The 27,076-nt window shown below is 40.4% G+C and overlaps 1 protein-coding gene and 1 pseudogene across 4 annotated transcripts in view; both read left to right on the forward strand.

Moving 5' to 3' along the window:
- The window catches only part of Smg6 (SMG6 nonsense mediated mRNA decay factor), a 231,748-nt gene that overhangs the window by 29,626 nt on the left and 175,046 nt on the right, over window positions 1-27,076 (forward strand). For all 4 annotated transcript variants that reach the window (XM_057774024.1, XM_057774026.1, XM_057774027.1 and 1 more), the window contains exon 9: window positions 26,822-26,883. In XM_057774024.1, coding sequence (XP_057630007.1) covers window positions 26,822-26,883 — 62 coding nt within the window. The remainder of the gene's footprint in view (window positions 1-26,821; window positions 26,884-27,076) is intronic.
- Window positions 743-1,102, forward strand: LOC130877118 (60S ribosomal protein L36a-like; annotated as a pseudogene).

Genomic DNA, 27,076 nt, shown 5'->3' on the forward strand with positions numbered 1-27,076 from the left:
AGTTGTGATGAATTTTAGAATATGTGGTTGTTTCTGGGCCCAGTATTTATCCAGTTGAAGTTTACCTTTCTGTCCCATGTGCCAACTTTGTGCTAGGAATGTAAAGAGGAATACAACATTATTATTTTTAGTTACTTATTATTGTATATACATATAGTGAACATAATGCATGAGGGGGGTACCTCTGCATCAGAGGTCAGAGGTCAACTTTGTAGAATTTGTTCTGTCCTTCCACCTTTATGTGGGTCCCATTGTTGTCTTTACTGGCTGAGGCAACTCGCTGAGTGTTTTGTTATTGTTATTGTTTTGAGACAGCGTCTCACTATGTAGCCTGACTTGCCTTGAACTCAATGGAGATCCACCTGCCTCTGCCTCCCAAGTACAGAAATTAAAGTTGTGCACTACTACACTCAGCTCAATACTGTTATTTTTTTTCCAGACCGTTTTGTGTCTAGTGTGTGAATCAACAAACTTTTCCTGTGAAAAGTCAGATAAATATTCTAAGTTTCATAGATTTCATGTCTTTTGTTGTTACAATGCCATTGTGGTGTGAAATGAATTGGCTATATTTTAGTAAAACTTTATTGGTTAAGACAGTTGGTGATAGGTAGGGTTGATTAGGCTTTAGGCCTAGTTTGCTGGTAGACCAATGGTGCATAAAATTTCCCAGGTTTTGACCGCCTATAAACTTCCGTTTCTGGCCTTCCCTCTTTCTTTCTGTGCCGATATCGCACCCGCCAACATGGTGAACGTTCCTAAGACTCACCGGACATTCTGCTAGAAATGTGGCAAGCACCAACCCCACAAAGTGACCCAGTACAAGAAGGGCAAAGATTCTTTGTATGCCCAGGGAAAGCAGCGTTATGACAGGAAACAGAGTGGCTATGGTGGGCAGACTAAGCCTATTTTCCGCAAAAAGGCGAAAACTACAAAGAAGATTGTGCTGAGATTGGAATGTGTGGAGCCCAACTGCAGATCTAAGAGGATGTTGGCTATTAAGAGATGCAAGCATTTTGAACTGGGTGGTGATAAGAAGAGAAAGGGCCAAGTGATCCAGTTCTAAGCTGACCTTGTTATGAAGACAATAAAATCATGAGCTTTCACTCAAAAAAAAAAAAATATTTCCCAGGTTTTGATGTGTAGGGTTTTGTTTTGGTTTGGTTTGTTTTGGTTTGTTTTGGTTTGGTTTTTCAAGACAGGTTTTCTCTGTATCTTAGGAGCCTGTCCTGGAACTAGTTGAGGATGGCCTCAAACTCACAGAGATCTGCCTGCCTCTGTCTCCCAAGTGCTGAGATTAAGGCAGGCGCCACCACCAACGAGGCTGATCTCAGACTTGGTATGCAGCTTGTGATAGCCTTGACCTTCTGATTTTTCTGCTTTCATCTCCCTTGTCCTAAGATTAAAGATGTATGCTGCCATGCTTGGCTTGCAGATGATTGTTATTAGGATAAATATGGTCTCTATTTTCTCCATAGGTTCATCACAACCTTCTTGTATTTAGGAACCCTAGATAACATTATGTCTGGAGTCTTTGTTTGTTTTTTTTTTTTTTTTTTTTTTGTTTTTCGAGACAGGGTTTCTCTGTGGTTTTTTGGAGCCTGTCCTGGAACTAGTTCTGTAGACCAGGCTGGTCTCGAACTCACAGAGATCCGCCTGCCTCTGCCTCCCGAGTGCTGGGATTAAAGGCGTGCGCCACCACCGCCCGGCTGGAGTCTTTGTAAACAGAAAAATAGCCAACAAAAAGCACAAAAATGTTTAAGGGTCTGAGTAGAAACAAAGGGCATTTATTTAAACTAAATTTTGAAGCTCAAGGTCAGAGAATTGTCTTGTTTGACCTAGCTAGGAACATGCCTTGAGTATGTCACATTTGCTCTGTTTTATACATGACTGTGCATGAGTGCAAAAACTCCAAGTTTTGCTCGTTTTGTTACAGATACATTTTGGTGATTAGGTCAGTTTATGAGTACTGTTAGAGAGTTGGGTCTTTGGTCTAGACCTGGCAGGCCTGGGTTGGGATGTGGATAGGGGAGGTAGTTTCAGAAGACTTTTTGGAGAATTTAACCAGGCAGAGTCAAAAAGAATGTTCCAGGAACAAAAAACAAGATGTGGCATGGCAAAGGGTTTGCAGGTTTACCCACCTTTGGTCAGTTGAGGGACAGTGTGAAAATGTAGGAATGGTGGGATTTGGCTGAACCTGCCCCTAGTGCCTGTTTTCAGTTGGTGCTGTGGTATTGTGGAAGTCAGTGGGCTGATGTGTTAGTTTTTGTCACTGTGAAAAATGCCTGAGAGAACTTAAAGGGAGGAAAGATTTTTATTTTTGGTCACGGTTTTAGAGGTTTCAGCTTATGGTTGTCTGGAATCATTGTTCTGGACTAGGGCAAGGCAAAAGTTTCATGGTTGCCAGTGTGTGCAGCAGAGGCAGCTCTTGCCTCCTGGTGGCCAGGATGCAGAGAAAACAGTGCCTGTGTTAGCTGGCTTCCTCTTCCTCTTTGTTTTGTCTGTCTAATGGTGCTGTCCGCTCTCCAGGCAATCTCCCCTGCTTAGCTAATTCTCTGTGGAAATAATCATCCATGTGTACACATGCCCATGTTTGCGATACACAGAGAAATGTGCTTTAGTAATCTAAGCACCTTGGCATTTCTCAGTCCAGTCAGATTGTCATAGCTGGTCTCTCCTAATGTTTCTGGATTCTGGAAATGATGTTTTTTAAATTTCTTTCTTTTCTTTTCTTTTTTTTTTTTTTTTAAGTTTTTCGAGACAGGGTTTCTCTGTGGCTTTGGAGCCTGTCCTGGAACTAGCTCTGTAGAACAGGCTGGCCTCGAACTCACAGAGATCCGCCTGCCTCTGCCTCCCGAGTGCTAGGATTAAAGGCGTGCGCCACCCCCGCCCGGCATCAAATTTCTTGTTTACTTGTCATTTCTGCATTGTTGATTCCATTAAATTTGTGTGTCATCCATTATATTTTATGTGTTGGATGTTGTCTGAATCTTTTTTTTTTTTTTCTTTTTCATCTCAGCTTAATGATTGATGAATGTTTAAGCTTTCTGGTTTTGTTTTGATTTGTTTGAATCAGGGTCTTTCTTTGCAGCTCCAGCAGGCCTAGAACCTCCTATGCAGACCACGCTGACCTCAGAATGACAGAGATCAGTTTGTCTTTGCTTCTGGAGTGCATCACAAAGGTAGCTTGACAGAGGCTTTCTAAATTTTCTGTTGATTGTTGAAGAAAACTGCCAATGGCTTAGGCCAAAGTTTTTTTCCTCCCCCTTTTTCCATTAAAGTTTTTTTGCTGTTTAAAAAATTTTTAAGATTACAAACCATGCCTGGTGGTTCACATCTATAATCCTAGCATTCAGAGGGCTGAGGCAAGAGGATTACTGCAAGGTTGAGGCCTACTAGGCTTCAGTGTAAGACCATGTTTCAAAAAAACTAAACAAAACAAAATCCCAAAGAAAGCCAGCCATAAATATTGTAGATCATAAATTTTTGCCACCAAGAGAGAATCACTTTATTTATTTGTTTGTTTATTTTGGTTTTTCAAGACATGGTTTTTCTGTGTAACAATCATGGCTGTCCTGGAACTTCCTTCATAGAACTTGCTTCATGGCCTTAAACTCATGTCTTCTCTTTTTTGATTCTACCGAGTCCATTAATGCTACATATATGCATAGATTTGGGGCTTTTCCACTGCTATATAGACAATTAGCCATTGTTCCAAAAAAAACCACCCCCCCCAGTAGCCACAGTTCCATATTTATTAAAATAAATGATTAGGTAATATATACATATATACAGTTGTTAATCACCTTCCTCTTCCTTCCCTGTTTTTTGTTTTGTTTTTGTTGTTGTTGGTTGGTTAGTTGTTTTTCGAGAGAGGGTTTCTCTGTACCTTTGGAGCCTGTCCTGGAATTAGCTCTTGTAGACCAGGCTGGTCTCGAACTCACAGAGATCCTCCTGCTTCTGCCTCCCAAGTGCTGGGATTAAAGACGTGCGCCACCACTGCCCGGCTTCCCCTCCCTTTCTTACCACTAAACTTGGGTGAGTTTTTTTGTGAATGATTCCTTTCAAGTCTAATGTATCTCTCAAGAGGATGGTATTTTGGTAACTTTTATTAATTTTGTTTAGTATCTTACATGTGTCAGGGTAATACAGAGGTTACTAAAGGCTTAGAAAATCTTTGATTTTAAGTCCTAATTTCATTAGCTATTAGTTCTGAGACCTTAGGCCCAGTCCATAACTGGCTGAACTTCAGCCTCCTCATCTGTAAGATGGTAGTAATTATTATGTTGGTTTCCAGGTTTGAAAATCATGTTCTGGTCTGAAAATTTGCATGTGGATCTGGCTTGAATGTTTTGTGCTTTTTTTAGAGCTAGGCAGCCATCATATAGAGTTTTTACATGTTCAGTCTGAATTTTTTTGAGAATTTTTACAATTAAAAATTTATACTGCTGGGTGGTGATGGCGCATGCCTTTAATCCCCGCACTTGGGAGGCGGGAAGCAGAAGGCAGAGACAGGCGACTCTCTGAATTCCAGGCCAGTCTGGTCTCCAGAGTGAGTTCTAAGACAGACAGGGTGAAACCGTGTCTCAGAAAAAAATATTATACCTATGACATTTTCCTCAGAGGCATCATTTCTCTTGCTTTTTAGTGTCTTCTGCAGTTTATATGCTAAACTTCTCCTGCTGCTGCCACTACCACAACACTAAAGACAGCTGCTATGTGTGGGTAGCACATAAGCAAATGTCTCCTTTCTCCTTCTTACCCAGAGCCTTGGTTTCAAAGCCTGTTCCCTCGGACAGGATCATCTGGCACATTTTGGAGTATATTCTAGTTGTTGTGCATACATCATGAGTCATTAGGCCTGCAGGTTCAGAGCTCCTGCCAGTATGAAGGACAGAAATGCATTTGCCCTCCTTTACTCTGGGCAGTGTAGAATGTTCAAGAAGAACTGCACCTCTGTGTTTGCTAGTAGGCAAATGTTTCATCTCTGATAATCCAGTTGTTTTGTTCCCCTTAATTATGTGATCATGACAAAGAAAGATTAATTTTTTGGCTTCATGGATGTAAAGATTTCATATTTGTTTTAGGTTTGGTTCTTTGTTTTGGTTTGGGTTTTTGAGACAGGGTCTCACTTGTGTAGCATTGGTTGTCCTGGAACTTACTGTGTAGACCAGGTTGACCTCTAACTCATAGAGATCTGCCTACCTTTGCCTCCCAAGTACAGGAATTAAGGGCGTGTGCCACCATGCCACACTTCATATTTGTAAATTGGGTATCAGATTTTTTTGGAGAGGTTGCCGTGAGTTGATTTCATGTCAGTTCCTAATTCACTTTGTAATGTGAATCTCATGCTATACTCTTTCACCCAGGAAGTGAGTTTAAAGTATGCTTCTTTGAGTGAGATTTGACTGTAAGCACATAGGAGTTGTTGCCTCTGCTTTTCATAGACTATAGGAGCAGCTCAGCTAGTTTGCTGTCAAAATCAGGGCCTAGGATTTTCAGAGAATATAAAATGCACTGTGAGGAGCAACTCCTAACAAGACTTAGGGCAGCTTTCTAGACCATGCTGGACTGTGGGACTGAGGTTGTCTTCTCTGCGGTTGACTGCATTGAAGTTTCTCAGAGCACACTGGCCCTGCCTTCAGACCTGTGGCACCCCTTATGACCTCGGTCACCAAACCACTTCAGGGCTTTATTTTTATCCTGGCTGTTCATTTCAAGATAGGAGGTTGATTTCTTTCCTCTAAAGTTCTATGGGGGAAGAAACAGTGCCAGGGTGCAGTAGAGGCTGGTTAAACACCAAAACCACACTTTTCATGTTTCTGGGCTTGAGACGTGACATAAGCTGTGCTGCAAACACCAGCTTCCATGCTGTGAAAACCTTTAGTTCATTTTATTTGCTTTGAACTTTTAGATAAGTAAAATGGCATAGGAGGAAAAGGTGCCCCTTCCTAGATGTTTAGCCAGAGCAAATGCTAAGGGTTGGCATTTTCTTTAATCCAGCATTTCCCAACGTTAGGTTTTTCGTCTCCAAGGGTGATGGTGAGAACTCTCACAACTTATTAGGTCTCAGGAAGCCAGATTACCAACATATCCTGTTCGCGTGCATGTGTGTATTCTGTTACCCACAGGCCACTTTCCACCCCACATGACCTTCAGTCACCATCCGGAAAGTCAGGACCCAGATACCAGTCAGAATTTCCAAGCTTTGGTTTAGTTTAGACATTTTAGAAAAAAAATGGCAGTAATTGTAAAGAGAAGTCTTCTGAGTGGCACTCACAGCAAGTATGGGGTAATCCATCCTGGAGGAGGAAGTAGAGGGATTGTGTGTTTTTCCAGTAATGTGTTTGAAAGCAAACGTTCAGAAGAAAGTGTGAATCAGCTAAAATTCACAGAAGAGAAAGGGTGATTGGAGAACTATTTGGTTAGAAATCAAACACGTTCTTCAATTCTTGGGTCTTAATTAAATTTACTACTTTTTAATTTTGTATATGTGTGTCTATGGAGTTCAAAGAACATCTTACGGGAGTTGGTTCTCTCTTTTCATTGTGTGGGTCCCAGGGATCAAACTCACGTTGTCAGGCTTAAGGGGGCAAGCTCTTTACCTGCTGAATTATCTTACCATACTCAATTCTTGGGTATTTAAGCTTCTAGTTTTTTAAAAACATTTTTGGTAAATATTTTTTATTATTCGTAGTTATATATATGTGTGTGTGTGTGTATAGGTATGAGCATGTGAGTTCAGATGCTGGCAGAGGCATCACATGATGACTCTGGAGCTGGAGTTGTAGGCAGTTATTAGCTGCCTAGTGTGTATGTATGCTGGGAACTAAACTCAGATCTTCTGTAAGAGGAATACAAGTTTTTAACAGCTGAGCCACTTCTCTAGCCCCATTAAATTTTTGCAAAATGATTTTTTTGTGTGTGTGGTTTATTTGAGACAGGGTTTCTCTCTAGCTTTGTAGCCTGTCCTGGAACTAGCTCTTGTAGACCAGGTTGGCCTTGAACTCACAGAGATCCACCTGCTTCTGCCTCCTGAGTGCTGGGATTAAAGGCATGTACCACTACCGCCTGGCTAAAATCAATTTTTATTTTATAAAATGTTTGGACATTTTGTCTGAATATCCAGAAGAAGGTGTCTTTAGTAGTAGTTTCTTATCAAACCACCAGCCTGCAAATAATGACACAAAAACTTATTATTAATTATGAAAGCTCGGCCTTAGGCTTGTTCCACTAGCTCTTATAACTTAACCCATATTTTTAAATCTTCATTCTACCATGTGGTGTTACCTTTTTTCCCTCTTGCACAGCCTGTTTCCTCTCTGTGTCCCCTAGCATCTCCGTGCGTGCATAGATTTCTCCTCCTACTTCCTTTCTCTGCCCAGAAGTTCTACCTACACTTCCTGCCTAGCAATTGGCAGTTCCACTTTTCATTACACTAATTGCAGCAATACACTTTCACACAGTGTACAAATATCCCTCAACAGATGTCAAATCCCTGAGAATTGGAGTTAATGTACAGTGAGCTACCACATGGGTGCTAGAGCTAAGCCCAAGTCATTAATAGCCAGTGGTCTTAAGTGTGCAACCACTTATTATATTTATTATTGGTTGGGCATGCCTTTAATCCCAACACTTGGGGGGCAGAGGTAGGCAAATCTCTGTAAATTTGAGGCCAGCCTGGTCTGTCTAGCAAGTTCTAGGCCATCCAGGGATATGTAATAAGACTCTGTCTCAAAAAACAAACACACATATTAATATATTTATTATTAAAGTTGTTTATAACATACTATGCTATATTTTACTCACATCTCTTTTTCTAAGTAAAATACTTTTGAACTCAGTAATCTGACAACATGGGTAGTATATCTGTATTATTTATATCTGTGAGTGGCATATATGTGGGTATGTACACATGTGTGTAGGTATATAGTTGCATGTGTCTGAGTGTATATGTTCTTTTTGCAGCCCAAGAAGGGTATCAGGGTGTCCTCTTCTATCATTTCCCACCTTATTCTTTTAGGGTTTCTCCCTGAATCTGCAACTCCTATTTTGTTGGCTAGGCTGGCAGCCAGCAAGCCCTAGTGATCATCCTGTTCCCTTCCCCTGGGAAACAACCCAATCACTTGGGTTGCTGGCATTTTTTTAGGATTATGTCCAGCTTGTTATGTGGGTGCTAGAGTCTGAACTCTAGTCCAGGACATACTTTTGCCCACTGAGCCATCTCTTAGCTCATTAGCGCCATCTCTTAGCTCATTAGCTCATTTTCCAAATGAAGTTGTTTATGTTGTTCAGGCTGGGTTCAAACCCTTGGTTTAGATGATGTCCTCACTATCCTAGATGCCGGGAAGAATAAAGGCATTTAAGGTTGAAGTCTTTTTTTTTTTTTTTTTTGGTTTTTTTTTTTTTCGAGACAGGGTTTCTCTGTGGTTTTGGAGCCTGTCCTGGAACTAGCTCTTGTAGACCAGGCTGGTCTCGAACTCACAGAGATCCGCCTGCCTCGGCCTCCCAAGTGCTGGGATTAAAGGCGTGCGCCACCACCGCCCGGCCTTTTTTTTTTTTTTTTTTAAAGCTAATGAGCCAGGGTGACGGTAATGGCACACGCTTTTAATCCCAGCACTTGGGAGGCAGAGGCAGATGGATTTCTGAGTTCCAGGACAGCCTTATCTACAGTTTGAGTTCCAGGACAGCTGGAGCTACACAGAGAAACCCTGTCTTGAAAAACAAAAGACAAGCCAGGCAGTGGTGGTGCACACCTTTAATCCCAGCACTTGGGAGGGAGAGGCAGGTGGATCTCTGTGAGTTCAAGGCCAACCTGATCTACAAGAGCTGGTTCTAGGACAGGCTCTAAAGCTACAGAGAAACCCTGTCTCAACAAAACAAAAAACAAAACAAGAAAAAAAAAAAGAAAAGAAAAACAAAAGACATTGCTAGTGAATGAAGTTTTTTTTTTTTAAAGTACCTTTGTGATCACACAATTCATTCTGTGCTCTTGTCACTGCAAGATCCGTAGCATTCTTGACACTGCTCACTAGATACCATTAGTGCTCCCCACATATTTTTAAACACTCTGGGAGGAGAAGTGCTATTCCAGTTGAGAACCATAAATTTTGGGTTTGATGATATAGATTTAAAAAAAAAAAACAAAACCAACTTGTCAGATTGTTTAACCATTTCCTCTGAAGAGAAACTAACTTGTGGTTTGATCTTCACAGAATAAGTTAACAATAGGGAGGGAGAATTTGAGTACCTGGTAGAAAGGGAGAATCCCCAGTAAATAGAATAGTAGATTTTAAGGAAACCATTTATTGAGTGTATTGTTCACTTGCCCATTTTTAGAGTTGGTGAGATTGGTTTATAATTTATGAAAAGTGTGTTTTGATGTTACTTATACTTTGAAAAGCTCGTTCCTCTCCACTGTGAGAAGTTGCTGTCTTTGGCCTTAGTGTCCAGATGATGTTGGAGATTGTGGGAATCTGTATGGTATACTTGAGAGAATTGTTCAAAGCCAATGTAAAGATACAGTTTTGGCATGTCATGAATAACCTGATATCCTGACTTAAGCCAGAACTCTGGCATTAGTGAATTCCAGCATGGGAGAATTGACTACAAAAAGTTCTCCTCTGGCTCCTTACCAAGTTAGACAAGGGAGCAATCAGCTGCTGAGTTGCAGCCAGCTGGCATGTATGTGAGGGTGTACTATAAATTGTCCCTTAGGATCTAGCTTCTAGTTTGTGAAGAGCCTCCCAATAAGAGTGAGTCCTGTACATTGGACCCTGTTCAGTCTACAATTGTGATGTCGGAAGGACTATATAATGACATTGCCTGTTGCGTGGGGTAAGAGACTGCAGCAACCTTCTTGCTTCCCCTGTGTTGTTGTCTTTCTCATGGTTTCCTATATTGGTTTTTGTTTCTGACCTTACTCTTGAGGAGATATAGCCATAGTTCTCTTTTCTGCATTCCTTCCCTGCAATAAATGTTCCAGAACTTCATCTGTCTACTCTGTTCTCACCATTTTGGATATGATGTTTCAACTAATATTAAAAATATGAAATAGTTTTCTTGGCTGTGGTCTTTCCCCAGTCTATGGACTGTTTTGGGCTCCTGAGGGATACTCTGAGTTTTTCCCGTTTTGGAAGCTTTTTATTTTACTTATAAATATTTAGTATTGGAGTTATTGCTCATTTTTTTCTTCCTGAGAATTAGTGTATAGACTAGATCAGAAAGAATTATAGAGATACAGATCTGAGGCATTACGAAGTGTATCAGCAATACTTCTATTTTTAAGTGTCTCCATGATTTTTAAATTGTTTTTTATCTGTGGTTCTAAATGTATTTCTAGTATAGGATCTATTAAACATCTATTCTGTTATTTATGTCTGGAACTGCCCTAAAGCTAAGTAACTGACGTATTGGTCACTAATGGTATTACTTACTCACTTGTACTTGGTATACACTCATACACTCACCCTATATTAAATAAGTACTTTTTGATTTACATGGTGCCACCTGTGGAAATCATGGGAGAAATTTCATGCTGTTGGTGCTGTAAAGCTGATTAAGTGTACTTATGAACTTGTTCAGAGTAATTCTTAAACTGTGGAGAGGTTATCGGGAGGCAGAGGCAGGCGGATCTCTGTGAGTTCGAGACCAGCCTGGTCTACAGAGCTAGTTCCAGGACAGGCTCCAAAGCCACAGAGAAACCCTGTCTCGAAAAACCAAAAAAAAAAAAAAAAAAAAACTGTGGAGAGGTTAGAGCTCAACTAAACTGGTAACTTCCTCTAATAAGTGTAAAGAACTTGCTGGAATGCATTTGCATTGCTTTGTGACCTTACCACTACTGACCTCTTTAATCCCCCGTGCTAGTTCCCCTTCCTTTTTCTTTCTTCTTTTCTTTTTTTCTTTCTTACTTTTCTTTTTCTTTTATTGGTTTTTTTGAGACAGGGTTTCTGTATGTAACAGTCCTGGCTGTCCAGGAACTCACTCTGTAGACCAGGCTGGCCTTGAACTCACTGAAATCTGTCTCTCCCAAGTGCTGGGATTAAAGGCATGTGCTACCACCGCATGACTCCTTTCTTTTTAAATCTATTTTTTTCATCTAGTATGGTACATACCTTTATTGCTTTAAATAAACTGCCTTCATAATTTTATATGGGTGTTTTTCTTTTTTCCTTTGACTTATTTATCCAATTATCAAAAACTGTTTTAAGGTTAGCTAATATTTTCTGAGAGAACCAATTTTTTCTCCCATTCAGGTAATTTCTATAAATGTTAAACTAGTATTTTTTGTATTCTATTGTTCTAGGCACTGCATGTAGGGAAGTAAATGATGTTGGTCTTTCCCTCAGAGGTATATATTCAGAGAAATGGATCTATAAGTGCTTAGAATGAAGTATTGCAAATATAATTGCATAAATAGATACATTGTTATAGAGAGGAGAAAGAGATTAACTAAGGACGATCAGAGAAAAATAGTAGTCTTTGTTTTGTTTTTTGTTGTTTATGTTTTTGTTTTTCGAGACAGGGTTTCTCTGTGTTACTTTGGAGCCTGTTCTAGTACTATTTTTTGTAGACGAGGCTGAACTCGAACTCACAGAGATTTGCCTGCCTTTGCCTCCTGAGTTCTGAGAATTAAAGGTGTGCGCCACCACCACCTGGCATGGAAGAGGTTTTTTAGGTACATGTGGGGGCTGGAGATGTGGAGCTAGCAGTTAAGAGCTAGAATCCAAGTTTCTAGAACACACAGGTGGCTCATAGTCACAAACTCCAGCTCCAGAGGAATCTGACCTCTGAGGGCAATGCAATTATATGCACATATTCATACACAGACACACATATTTTTTAAAAAAGCAGATATGGACAGCAAGGAACAATATAGAAAAAAAAAAACCCACGTAGTTAAAACCTGCCTGGAAGCCTGGTGTGGTGTTATAAGCTTGTAATGCTAGCTTCTTAGGCTGAGACGAGAGGCTTAACAGTTACATGTTAAGACCCTATCTTAAAAAAATAAACAGACAACCCCACAAAATGAAAACAGGGTGGGGAATGTGGGGAGTCACACACACTTTTAATTGCAGAATTGAAGAGAATTGTCAGAGGTAGGCAGATCTCTGCGAGTTTGAGGCCAGTCTGGTGTATATAGTGAGACCCAACTCAGAAACAAAAATATTGACCATGTAGCCAAGTAGTTGAGTGAAAAGGCACTTGCCTAGCATGCAAGAGGCTCTTGCTCTATGCTCCAGTATACCTACTCCCACAAAAAAAAATAATAAAAGAAGAAAGGGAAATCTGTTAGGGGTGGCTGCCTCTTGGATTTCTAGCTGAGCATCTGTCATCGGAATATCTTGGATCACAATACAGGTGTCTACGTTGATGAAATCTATTCGCTTGTTTAGAACTCAGGATTCATCACAAAGTGGATTGATTTGGCCTAGTCTTAGAAGTGAATCCTTTAAATGGTTCTCTGCTTTATTTTGTACATTAACTAAAGTTGACTCACACTGAAGTCATACCTTCCATCATTCTGGGAACTTTCTGAGTCAAGCCCCACTTGGCTAGGAATAAGTTATGCTTTGTGTTGTAACTGTTGATAGTAAGTTCTCTTCCTGCCTTTTACATTCATAGTAGGACTGCATCTACTCAGGCATAAGGGAAAAAGAAGTTGGGATAAGGCTCTCTGTGGATTTGCATTTTTCTGGAGAGTTTCTGGCATAAGTTGCTAATGAAAATTTGAGCTGACGTGTGCCACAAATCTCTGAGATGCTAGGTCCTAATTTGTATAGCAAACTATGTTAAGGCAGTTGACATTCTCTCTGAGGAATTTCTTTGGCAGATTTTCCTTTAGACTTCTGGACAGATCTGCAAAACAGTATGACTTTTAAAGTCCTTATAAGTGACATTTGTCAGACTGATAAATACCCTTGGTGCCCTAAGATGATGTCCTTGAGGCCAGTGCACACAAGGAGTCAGGTCTTCTAGAATGCATTTTTATATTTCTAATGTTTCCATGAGCAGATTTCTTTACGTCTTTTCCGGATTTTGTGTCTAAAATAGGTAAAGGTTTGGTATTTAACACTAACTAGAACAGGTGTTTTGTTTGTATTTTAAAGATGTATATGAGTGTTTTTCCTGCTTGTATGTATACGCATCATATGTATGCAGGAGTCTATGGAGGCCAGAAAAGGCCATCAGACCTGGAACTACAGACAGCTGTGAACTGCCGTGTGGGTGTTGGGAACCGAACCTAGGTCTTCTTCAGTAGTAGCAACTGATGAGCCATCTCTCCAACCCTATCAGTGCAGCTTTTTACTTCAAAGGGGAGCTCCAAACTTTTAGGCTAATCACCTTCATTTCTACTGCGTCAGGATTAGATGTCTTAGTTGGGGGTGGACATACAGGAGTATTCTAAAAGTTTGTTTGTTTTGGTTTTTTGTTTTACAAGGCAGAGTTTCTCTGTGTAGATTTTGGAGCCTGTTCTGGAACTCTCTCTGTAGACCAGGCTAACCTTGAACTCACAGAGATCCACCTGCCTCTGCCACCCCAGTGCTGAGATTAAAGGTGTGTGTCATCACCGCCTGGCTAGAATAAAAGTTGTAAAAAAATATTTTATTTATGTGTTTGTGGTACCCGTGTGAGTTTATGTGTGCATGCATGTGTGCTGAGAGGTGTCGAATACTCTGGAACTGGAATTACAGGTGGTTGTGAGCTGTCTGATGTTGATGCTGGGAACCAAGTCTAGGTACTTTGCAAGAGCAGCAAGCACTCCTAACCAATGAGCCAGCTCTCGAGCCTCCAGAAAAGGCTTTTGGAAGAACATTAAATAAAAGGTTGTAAATTTAAAAAAAAAAAAAAGATTGTAGTGTATTACAATGGGAAGCATTACATTTATGAGTGCTGTACAAGGTGATAAGTTGTCATACAGTGTCCTTTGTGGCAGTATACTAATATCACTTTTACTCTTTTCTTTCTTTTAACTTTGAACTTAAATATTTCCTATATTTTTAATGGTGACAGTGAGTAGACATTGCAAATAAAGCAAGAATCAGCTAATGTTTATGTTTCTGATACTCACATTAAGATTGATAGTTGAGAGATAAGAAGAATGGCGGGAAGAAGAAAGAAAGATGGCTCAGTGGATAAGAGGACTAGCCACAAGTTTAACAGCCCAGTTCAGTCCCCTGAACCTATGTAAAAAGTTGAGTGCAGCAGTACTCACCTATAATCTCAGCACTGCTACAGCAAGATGGATGTGAAGACAGGAGAATGGCCTGTGAACTTGAGAGCCAGCTAGCAGCTAGCCTGGAGTAAGCAGTAGAGTAACAGAAATGAGAGAGAAGAGAGAGATGTTTTCTTGAATTGGTAGTTTTGGCTTGGGAAATAGCACAGATAAAGTAAAAACTGAACCCTGTAAAACAACCCACTAAACAACCCTCACCAAAAGAAGGCCTTGCTTCTAGTTACAGTGAAACTGGGTCTCACACCAATAGTGCTGTGGTTTTTTTCACCTTATTCCTGAACTATGGCAGAGGGGTGGGGTGCAGAGTGACATCATGGCCTGCCTGCTTGTAGATGTGCTGACTTCAGGTCAGATAGGGTCTGAGTTCTGTATTGCCATATTTGCAGCTTTGGCTTTGATAGCAAGAAAATGGCAGACTGTACCAGACCTTGTGATTATCCTTTGTGATCCATTTTGATTTTTAGTTTTCTCTTTCTCCTGTTAGCTGCTTGTGAGGTAGAGTTGCCTCTGTTGATAAAGAGCAGATACAGAAGTTCACATCCAAACCTGAATAGCCATTTTTAACTCGAAACACTTTTCCTAGAGTTGATGCGCCAGAATCCTTCCCTTATTTGGTGCCTTAAAACTGAAGCTTGCATGAGGTTGCCAGTGCTCCCTGTATGCTGGTTACTTGCTTTTTGGTGCCCACAGCAGGGTAGTTAATAAAATCATCTTTGTAACCATATCCGTCTTTAGAGTAAAGCTTCATTCTCCCTTGGTTCTTAGGTTCTTTCTTCTCCCTTTCCTGAAAGGTTTAGGGTTTTTTTTTTTTTTTTTGTATTATGGTAGGTTAGCGGGCAGAGGTTGTGTATGCAGATGTTTTCGTCTGAGTTTTTTATAATCCTTTGATGATAGCATGCGCGTATACTTACATTCTTTGACTCTTGTTAATCATCAGATTATGGATTTTCCCAGGACAAATGTTGGGTTTTTAAGAATTTGTTTCATTGTTGTTGCCAAATTTAAGAGCTTAAAGTTGGAGCAGACTGTTTGCACTTTCCTTAGGCAGTTGCTTTGTTTCCTCATCTGTAGCCTGAAAAGTAGTACTTGCCTCACAGGACGGCTGAGGGTTAAATAAATAGTGCATATAAAGTGCTTAGAGCATTTCCTTATATTTTGAAGACTCTATAGAACTTGTTATTATGATTGAATAGGACATACTTACTTTTGTTAGGAAAACTTAAACACTACTGTCTGAACTGAATTGTGTCTAAGTATCTATTTTATTTTATTTTATTTTGGTTTTTCTTTTTTTTTTTTTTCTTTTTCTTTTTTTGGTTTTTCGAGACAGGGTTTCTCTGTGGCTTTGGAGCCTGTCCTGGAACTAGCTCTGTAGACCAGGCTGGTCTCGAACTCACAGATATCCGCCTGCCTCTGCCTTCCGAGTGCTGGGATTAAAGGCGTGCGCCACCACCGCCCGGCTTATTTTGGTTTTTCAAGACAGGGTTTTCTGTGTAGCCTTGGCTATCCTGGAACTCACTTTGTAGCCCTCGCTGGCCTTGAACTCCCAGAGATCCTCTTGCCCCCGGCTCCTAGGTGTACACCACCATCACTCAGCAAGTATTTTTAGCTCTTTAGTACCAACTTTGTGAGTTCAATGTGTCCTTAGGTTGGGAACTGTGCCCAAGAATCTAAAAGGTGAAATTCAATAACTAATCAGGTGTTAGGACATGCTGCTTTCTGTATGGGTGGGTTCCAGAGCTGTGCAGAATAATAGAACATTGGATAGGCAGACCCTTCAGTCCTTTGTTCTCACTGAGCTATGTTTGAGCTCCTGAGCATTTTCATTGTTCTTGCCATATGGCAGCCCAGAAATTATAAAGGGATACCAGTCTTTCAAGTCAGTTCTTCTTATCCATCTCTCCATTTATCCTGGGTTATAAAAATGAATTGTTCACTAAAGGAACAGTTCACAGTCTAGACCAGTGATTCTCAACCTTCTTAATGCTGCAACCCTTTAACACAGTTTCTCCTGTTGTGGTGCCCTCCAACCATTAATAATAATAATAATAATAATAATAATAATAATAATAATAATAATAATAATAATAAAATTATTTCAGCTTTTTCTTTTTAAAATTTATTTATTTTTGTTTGAGTGCTCTATCTGCATATACACCTTGAGGCCAGAAGAGGGCATCAGATCCCATTATAGATGGTTATGAGCCACCATGTGATTGCTGGGAATTGAACTCAGGACCTGGAAGTTTCAGTGTTATTAACCGCTGAGCCATCTCTCCGGCCTTATAAAATTATTATTGTTGCTACTTCATAACTGTAATTTTGCTACTGTTACGAATCGTAATGTAAATATCTGTGTTTTCTGATGGGCTAAGGCAACCCACGTCTTGAGAACCACTGAACTAGAGTCACAATGTCCAGGAAATATAATAGCTGTTTTAATTAGTGACAGAGAAATAAAATAAAAATAGCTTTCTCAGTCACACTAGCTATTCATAAAGTGCTTAATACTCCCATGTAATTAGAGCATACACAATGGAGGGGGATGGTGTATACGCCATGGTACACTGTGGAGGTCAGAGGACAACTTTGTGGAATCAGTTTGTTCTTTTTACCTTTACATGGGTTCTGGGGATGAACTTGTTGCTAAGCTTGTGCTCAAGTGCCTTTATTTACTAAGCCATCTCCCAGGTTGAGGTTTTATTCTGAGGTGAATTGTGATCATTTTTTAGCTCAGTCATTTGACTGGAACACAGCAGATGAAACTATAGATCAGGATTCTATATCTTTTTTTTTTTTTTTGGTTTTTCGAGACAGGGTTTCTCTGTAGCTTTGGTGCCTGTCCTGGAACTAGCTCTTGTAGACCAGGCTGGCCTCGAACTCACAGAGATCCGCCTGCCTCTGCCTCCCGAGTGCTGGGATTAAAGGCGTGCGCCACCACCGCCCGGCAGGATTCTATATCTTGATAGAATTCTTTTCTTTTGAATATCTTGGTCTGTGTTCTGCCTAATTACCCTAAGAAAAGATGATTTATGCTCTCAGAGATGGTTACAGACAGTGGGAAGTGTGCACTTTCCTTGCAGCATTAATGTTAATAGTGTACTGTTTGTTGTAGCTTTTTGTGTGTGTACCTATCCGTGTATATTATGTGAACAACATATTCAATCTCTTAAATCTGTAATAGGTTTTCAGTAGCCACTTAGTATATGTGCTTTAAGATCTAAGCACCATGCTAGGTCATGTAAAGTATAAAGACATTAAAAGGAGACTAGCTGGGCGGTGGTGGCGCACGCCTTTAATTCCAGCATTTGGGAAGCAGAGGCAGGCAGATCTCTGTGAGTTCGAGGCCAGCCTGCACTACAAGAGCTAGTTCCAGGGTGGGCTCCAAAGCTACAGAGAAACCCTGTCTCGAAAAACAAACAAACAAACAAAACGAGACTAGACAGTTGTTTACAAGCACTTACTGCTCCTCTGGAGGACTTGGGTTCAATTCCCAGAACTCACATGACTGCTTACAACAATTTGTCCGTAACTCCAGTTTCAGGGGATCTGATGCCTTTTCTGGTATCTTTGGGTGTCAGGCATGCATGTGATGTACATACATGCATACATATGTATGTAGTACATACAAGCAAAACACTAATGCATATAAAATAAGTAAGCCTTGAGAAAAACATGGAAAGGAAATAAAATAATTCCTAATTATCTCTTAAAAATTATTTCAGTATTGCATTTCGTTTATCTCATTTTGAAGACTTCTTCATGGCTCTGAGCTTCTGCTGTTGGCTTTGTGGAACCACAACCACTGGACTTGGGGATAGGGACCATAGTTGTCTGTGTGGAGTGATCATATCTAGTCCTGTCTTTTCACTTTCTTCTCTGACCCTATTGCAGACAGTAACAGCCTAGCCTCCTGCCTTTAATCTTCATCTAATCCTCAAGACCCTAAATTTTCTTTTCTATATTTTTGTATTAAGATTTATTTATTATGTATACAGCATTCTGCCTCCATGTATGCCTGCATGCCATAAGAGGGCAACAGATCTTGTTATAGATGGCTGTGTGCCACTATGTGGTTATTGGAAATGGAACTCAAGACCTCTGGAAGAGCAGCAAGTGCTCTTAAACTCTGAGCCAGCCCCAACCCTTCTTTTCTTTCTTTCTTTTTTTTTTTTAAGATTTATTTATTATGTATACAACTTTCTGCCTCCATTTATACCCACACGCCAGAGGAGGGTGCCAGATCTCTTTACAGATGGTTTTTGGAGCCACCATGTGGTTGCTGGGAATTGAACTCAGGACCTCTGGAAGAGCAGACAGTGCTCTTAACCACTGAGCCATCTCTCCAGCCCCCCAACCCTTATTTTCTAGTAACCAGAATGATCTTTAGAAATACAGCTTTGCTCATGTCACTTCCCTGTTTAAGACACTTCATGGGCCTTAAGGTCAAACTCTCTGTCAAGAACTTCTATAGCTTGTCCTTGCCTGCCTTACCTAGTTCTGTAGAATCACTAACCTTGCTGAGTGATGGTGGCTCATGCCTTTAATCCCAGCACTCGGGAGGCAGAGACAGGAGGATCTCTGTGAGCTCAAGGTCAGCCTGGTTTACAGCACTAGTTCCAGGACAACTAGGGCAATTACATAGAAAACACTGACTAGAAAAAACAACAACAAAAATTACTCACCTTGCCATGGTAACTCTTGGGACCATCACTTCTACTGTTTTGTTTATGACACACTGAATCAGAACTACTTATCCCCTCCAATATCAACTACTTGCCTTCAGATTTTAAATTCATAATACTTCCTGAGACAATTTTTCTAATACTTCTACTGTTTATTAGTGTCCTACCCTTCCCAGTCATGATTTCTACCTTCTTCATGGTTTGTATGTGGTGTTTAGAACACAGAGGGTACGTGGTGAGTTTCTGTTGAGTGGTAAGTAGATGGATTAATGAATATGTTGACAGTATGAGAAGAATCTCACCATCTTTCTTACACTCTGTCAATATAGTCTTTTCCAAGATAGATTTGTGTTATGTTCCCACAAGGAACTTTTATCTGGTTCCCTGCCTGAAGACAACATAGACACAAGGTGTTTCAGCTCCTACTGTCTGGGTAGATAGGCATGAGAGTTCCCAGACGTTGAGAGAGGTGAGTCATAAAGAAAAGTCATTCAGAAAGTAAGCCAGTCAGAGTAACAGTGCTGCCCTTTGTCTGAACTTTCTCTCTCTTTTTCTAGATACTTTGAGATTCTAAACTTGGTGACACTTTTGAGTAGCTTGTCAAACCAGAGTATAGGGACTCATAATCTTAATCTGATCTTTTCCCTTGCTTGGGGATGCTTTTAAGATGTTGAGGAGGCATCTGGCCTAAGTATCTTCTCTTTTTACCCTGCCACTTAACTTTATAGTGGCTTCTAAAGTAGAAATCCAGACAGAACTCTGTTTAGTTTTTGGTAGTTTTGGAGGAATACTGTAAATGAGGAGTTTTCCTGAAGTGGTGAGAGGTGGATGGTATTGGAATATCCTCAGAGGAAGGGTTATTTCAGTCATACTCTTCATTGTTATCTGTCTTTGCTTCGTAGCACATGAGAATCATCGTTTCCAAGGTATATACGTGTTAATCCTCAGGCATTGTGTGTATCTAGAAAAGCTGATACCACTATTACTTTTACTCCAGATATCAATGGGCCATATGTCCTTTGCTGCAGCTATTCAGCTCTATTTTTATTGAGGTGGAGCATCTGTAGACAGCGTATAAAAAACGCAGATGAACTTGTCTCATCCATTTATTGAGACAAGAGCTTAATGTCTTGCCCTAGCTGGATAGGCACTTCCTATGTAGAGCAGGATGACCTCCAGTTCTTGATTCTTACCTCTGCCTCCTCAATGCTGATACTACAGGCGAGGGTCCCAGTGCCCAGCTAGTTAGTTATATTATTATCTGTCTATGTGTGTATGTTGTATTTATGTATACATATTCATGTGTATGCAATGCACATGTGTGTATGTGGAGGCTAGAGATAGGTGCTGGGTGTCTTCTTCAATTGTTCTCTTATTTGATTATTTATTTATTAGTCTGTTTGTATATACGTGAATGCATGATAAGTATGTGTGCCATGATACACCTGTGGAAGGTAAAGGAGTCATGTCCTTCCACCTTATATGTGGGTTCTAGGAATTGAACTTAGTCAGGCTTGTACAACAAGCCCATTTGCTGAGCAGTCTCACCAGCCCTCCACCTTGTTTTGAGACAAGGTCTCTCACTGACTCATCTAGACTTGTTTGTTGGCTAGCTTGCCCAAGAAATTCCTTTTGACTCCCCAACACTGGAATTATAGATACACATTTCCATGCCTGGTTTAGTTTGTTTGTTTGTTTTTCAAGACAAAGTTTCTCTGTGTAACAGTCTTGACTATTCTGGAACTAGGCTGGCCTGAAACTTAAAGAGATCCACCTGCCTCTGCCTCCTGAGTGCTGCAATTAAAGACATGCACCACTGCCTCCCAACCTAAGATAGATTTTATTATTTGCTTGTTTGTCTGTCTGTATCTCTGTTCATTTATTTATTTGAGACAGTCTTGCTCTGTACTTCAGACAGATCGGAAACTCACTTTGTGGCCCAGTCAGACCTTGAACTTTGTGTTTCTTCTGCCTCAGCTCCCTAAGTGGAATTTTCAGGGGTATAGTATTTACATGAAGGTCTGAAGTCAAGTTCAGACACTTTTCATACATTGAAATATTCTTTAGCTAATTTTCTTTCTTTTTTTTTTTTTTTTGCAATTTCTTTTTGGTTTTAGTTTGTGTACATTGGTGTTCTGCAGAATGTATGCGAGGGTGTCAGACCCCCTAGAATTGGAATTATAGACAGTTGTGAGCTGCCCTGTAGGTGCTAGAAATTGAACCTGGGCTCTTTGAAAGAGCAGCCAGTGCTCTTAATCGCTGAGTCATCTCTCCAGTCCTTTTTAGATATTTTTCAGACATTAAAATAATGTGTCAAAGCCACTACATCATGAGATCCCCAACTTCTTCATCCCCAAATGTGAAAACTATTCATTTTATTTTATTCGTTTTGTGTTTTGAGTCAGGGTGTCTTTCTGTAGTCTTGGCTAACCTAGAACTAGCTCTATAGACCAGACTGGCCTTGAACCCACAGAGATCCACCTTCCTCTGCCTCTTGAGTGCTGGGATTAAAGGCATGCGCCACCACCATCCAGCATGAAAGTATTGAAGAACTATGCAGAAACAAGCAACAAGCTATATTTGACCACTAGGTCATAGTTCACTAACCCATTACATAGCCAGCCCACTGGTTCCCAAATCTGGATGTCTTTAAGAATTACTTGAAGACCTTCAGAAATGATGATTAAGAGCCTAATGTGGTAGCACACATTTTTAATCTCAGCACTTGGGAGGCAGAGGAAGGCAGATCTCTGTGAGTTTACCTGATCTACAAAGCAAGTTTTAGGATAGCCAGAGAAACTCTGTCTGGTAAAACAAACAAACAAACAAACAACAGCAACAACAAAAGTTGCTCAGGTAAAGCTGAATAGATGGCTCACTTGGTAAAAAAGCATTTCCTCTGCAAGCAATGAAGACCTGAGTTCAAGTCCCAAGAACTCACGTAAAAACTGAGTATGATATCAAAGCTTATGTAATAGTAGCACTCCTACAGGGAGAGAGAATGGGCCAACTAACCTGGTGTCTGCATCCAAAAATGTCTGTCTCGAACATGATAGTGAGGGCCAATACCCAAGACACATGTGCATCCCCACAGAAATGTGTATACAGGCACACAGACTTCATATAGACACAAAGAAATAATATTTTGCCATCTCCAGAGATGTGAAAGAAATAAAATGTAAAAAAGAATTTACCAAGGTAATATACATACACTTGGGATGTGAAGTCATTCGTATTTCTTAGTTTATAGTTAAAGGAAATTGCTTATGGTTAAAGGAAATTGTGTGATTTGCATATAGTTGCAAAGTAAATAAATGTCATAACTACAATTTGAGTGTGGGTCTTTAGCTTGGCTTTGGAATCAGTGGTGGTTGTTCATACCATTCTGTCCTGTTTATTTCCTGGTGATAAACACACAAGCAGTAAATACAGAATAGTCATGTATCTTTGGCCAGCCTGCCTGCCTGCCTCCCTCCCTCCCTCCCTACTTCCTTCCTTCCTTCCTTCCTTCCTTCCTTCCTTCCTTCCTTCCTTCCTTCCTTCCTTCCTTCCTTCCTTCCTTCCTTCTTCCCTCTCTCCCCCTCCCCTCTCCCCCTTCCCTCCTTTCCTTCCTTCTGCCCTTCAGTGTAGATCAGAGACAACAACTTATATTAAAGGGTCCTGGCATCAGGCTCGGTGCCACCTACTTCTGCCTGCTGACCTATTTCACCTGCTGCTTTCTTTCTTTTTTGAGACAAGGTTTCATGTAGTCCAGGCTGGTCTGAAACTTGCTCTGTAGCCAAGGATGACCTTGAACTCCTGAGCCATCACCCTTTTGAGTGATGGAATTATACATGCACCACTCTAAACTTCTCTCTTCTTTATATCTGTGCAAAGTTCCCATTTGAGTTGTTGCTATGCACGCTTTATTAAAAATTATTTCAGATTATGTGTATTTGTGCATATCTGTATGAGTGTGTGAACATGTGCATGTGAGTCCAGGTGTTCTCAGAGGCCAGAGGATTTGCACCGTCTTGGAGCTGAAATAGTTAACGAGCCATCTGATGTGGGTGCCATTTTTTATTATTTTTTGAGACAGGGTTTCGTACTATAGCCCAGACTGACTTCAAACTCATTAGTGAATCCATGTTGACCCACCCTTCTTCCTTAACCTAGAGTGCTGGGATTTTAGGTGGGAACCACCATATTCAGCCTAGGTTTTTTGTTTGGTTGTTTTTGAGACAGAGGTTGTTTTTTTTTTTTTTTTTTTTTTTTTTTTGCTTTTTGAGACGGGGTTTCTCTGTAGCTTTAGAGCCTGTCCTGGAGCTCACTCTTGTAGATCAGGCTGGCCTCGAATTCACAGAAATCCGCCTGCCTCTGCCTGGGCTGGGATTAAAGGCATGCACCACCACCACCTGGCCTTGTTTTTTGTTTAAGATATATTTATTTTGTACAGTGTTCTGCTTGCACATATGCCTACAGGCCAGAAGATGGCGCTGGATCTCATTATAGATGATTGTGAGCCACCATGTGGTTACTGGATATTGAACTCAGGACTTCTGGAAGAACAGCCAGTGCTCTTAACCTCTGAGTCATCTCTCCAGTCCAAAGAGACAGTTTTAAAAGTACTAGTTCAACTTAATTTTCTTGGCGACATTTCTTTGTTGTTGTGTTTAACATGGGATTTCATGTAGTCAACTGGCCTCAAATTTGCTATGTAGCCAAAGATAACCTTAAACTCATGATCTTTCTGCTTCTACCCATGAAGGGCAAGGACAGCACGTGTGTACCATTATAATTGCCTGGTTTTAGAATTCTTTTATTTGTATTTTAATCTTTTCACTTATGAGCTAGGGAATGTTACTAATAGAAACTCTGTTTTATAGTGTGTGTATGGAGGGGTGATAGTACAAATGTGTAACAAATCTGTTCCCTCTGGGTAGTATGCTTTCCCTCAGGTACACCCACATTTTTGCTTCCTTTCCTAATTAAAGTGATTTTGGTGATAACAAAATGGAACAAAAGTTAGGGTAGCAGATACTTTAGTCTCAAATAAAACATTAGTTCTCAAGGTCAGGGAGAAGGACAAAGTGTACGTATACTTTTAAAGTTCTCTTGAAAAAAGAACAACTCTGCATGGTAGTGTACACCTTTAATCCCAAGGCTCCTGGCAGAGGCAGGTGGATCTCTGTGACTTCCAGGATCCAGGACAGCTACTGTGTATCAAAAACAAACAAAACCAACACATTAACAAAAAAGGTTCTCCAAAATTACCTTTATTTCCTTTAGTTGAAAAATTTTGCCAGTGAGACCTTTATTTTTTCTTTACTAGATGCAGTTAAAATACAATAGTAGTGCCTGGCAGTGGTGGCACACACCTTTAATCCCAACATTTAGGAGGCAGAGGCAGGTGGATCTCTGAGTTTGAGGCCAGCCTGGTCTACAGAGCAAGTTACAGGACAGCCAGGGCAACACAGAGAAACCCTGTCTTGGGAAAAACAACAACAACAAAATATATATAATAGTAACAAATGTAGATTCAAGTGGTTAGGTAGCTTCATTTGTCTATCTTAAGAAAGTCCCTTTGGGAAGTATGGGTAATGCCAGGATGTTCCCAAAATCACTTGGGTGTTTTACTTTATTCCAGGAGCTTTCTGGTTCACTGTTTCCTATCCATTCATTAAAAAATAAATAAGTTTTTTCCTGAAGTTAAGAGAAGGAAAATTGTGCTTAGAGTCTGAAGACCCAGATTCAAATTCTAACCCTCCCTCCTCTTTAAAGCAGCTTACATCTTAGAGCTCAAGGGATAACTTTAGGCTTGAATTAGTGGACTACTAATACTTCTTTTCCTACTAAAATATCCTTTGCATGTAAATATAAGTAATTTATAGAGGATTGTTTAATAGTTGTGAGAAGAGAAATAACTAAGCTAAAATAAGAATAGAGATACATGTATATTTTTACCCCTCTATTTGAAAATGATTTCATACTTGTAGAAAGGTTCTAAGTAACGGGGTGGATGTGGTGCTTGCCTAGAATTCCAGCATTGAGGAGGTGGAGGCAGGAAAATTGCAAATTCGAGGCCAGTCTGGACCTTATAGCTAGACCAGTTCTGAAGGGATAGGGGAAGGAACTTAGGGAATTTGGATCAGTTCCCTAAGATACCACACAGCAGGTAAATAAATGGTCTGGGAAGACTTAATGCAAGTCTGTTTGATGGGAAGGCACTCTCTGTTTGCACTATCCTTCTCTCCTACAAGATCTTGAGAGCTGTACTCTGTTCAAGGTTTTGCTGCTAATTTTGATAAAATGATTGGTAAAATCTTTCCCACTGTCCCTGGCCTTGACATAGCATGTTGTAACTAGCTTGAGCTTTTAAACCACACACATCATCATTTTGCTTTTTAATGGCTGTTCAGTGTAATTCACTTAAGGCAGAAATAAAATGGAAGTTTATTCACCAGGTTAGATGTTGAAATCATTGCTACATCTCATTTCTGTATGAGATAGTTAGAACTGCCATAATTTTTATGGTATCTGTTTTGCAGGGTCATGACCCAGAAGTTTTTATTATTCTTTGGGAGTATACTATCCAGGGCTGTTGGATTTGTTCCTTATTTTAGTAGTTGCCCTCTTTTTATTTTTACATTTATTTATGGGCGGGCTGATTGCATATCTGGAGATGAGAGAATAACTTGTGGGAGTTATTTGTGTTTCTACTATGTAGGTCCTGGGAATTGAACACAGGCTGCCAGACTTGGTGGCAGGCGCCTTTACCTATTAGCCATCTTGCAATCAACATTTCTTAATTTTTTTCTATAAGTTTTGAGGCAGGGTCTCACTTTGTAGCCCTGACTGTCCTAGAACTCACTGTGTAGACCAGCCTGACCTTGAACTCACAGAGATTTATCTGCCTCTGCCTCCCCAGTGCTGGGATTATAGGTTTATACTGCCACTCTCAACAGAAGTCAACAGTCTCAACCCTCCCTTTTGACAGACTATAGGATATTATTCCTAAGAGATAGAGAAGATAATGGGATTGATTGTTTAAGTCTCTTTAAATTCAGTCTTCCCCCATCTTTATTTTGCACAAAGGAATTATCTCAGTTTTGACAGAGATTTTTCTAGAATCTTTGAATCAAGATTACAAATTTGTGGCTCATAGGCTACGAGTGGCTGGCAAACAAGTTTGGGACTTACCTAATGTTCAAATAATTTTTATTTGTAGCAAATACTTAAAAGCCAGAGTATTTTACATAAAACCCATATTCTACTTTCCAGCTTGGTTTTACATAGAGCATTCGTTGGAACTAGAGAGTAACCACCAGAGGTTCCTGCTGTCACCACCAGCCTACTTTATGCCTGGTCTCTGTAGACACTCTAATCTTCAGCTCCAGCTCCAGAACAGAACTCCAGCTAGTACTTTATTTGATGAGCCACCTTGGTCGTGAATAACTTAACCTTAGTTGTCAGAAACCTGCTTTCTTACATAGATATAAAATAGCTCATAAATAGAATCAGGAATTTCTCTAAAATCACTTACTTTATTCCTGTTAGAATTTTGTTTTCATTATTATGGAGCCAGGAGTGGTTTCTGGATCCCATAGAAAGGAGAAGGCTTTGTCATCCTCTGTAACTTGCTCAGTTTAGATTCATTGCTTCCAAATCTGCACAGGGGTTCCACGGCCAGCAGAGGGTGCTGTCCACTCACTGAGCATTCTGTTAACCTTGGCTCAGCTGAACTGCAGCTGTTGGGCATGTGCCCTGGGTCTGTGTGAGAGTTTGGGCATGTCCATTTGGTTCCCATCCCCAGTGCCCACCCCTTTAGACCCTGGCCAGGTTATTGTGTCACTGGGGACTGTATTCAGTAACAGGAAACTGGGGAAAGTTTAATTGTTTTCTCCTCTCCCTTTTTCCCATGCAGCTGAACAAAAGGTTCATCCTCAGTTTTCTCCATGCCCATGGGAAGCTGTTTACCCGGATTGGGTAAGTGTGCAGGATGTTTATTTTATTTCCCTACATTACAAGTCATTTTGGAATTTAATATTGTTAGCAACTAGCCTGTGTTTGTAACTGAGGGCACAGGGTGTGAATTCTCAGAGGCCTCCACCTTCCCTTCACTCTCTTTCCTACTGTGTTCATGAAGTTTGAGAGATACCACTTTTTATCTTTGCTTCTT

The sequence above is a fragment of the Chionomys nivalis genome, chromosome 7, assembly GCF_950005125.1.
Source record: "Chionomys nivalis chromosome 7, mChiNiv1.1, whole genome shotgun sequence".
Lineage (NCBI taxonomy): Eukaryota > Metazoa > Chordata > Mammalia > Rodentia > Cricetidae > Chionomys > Chionomys nivalis.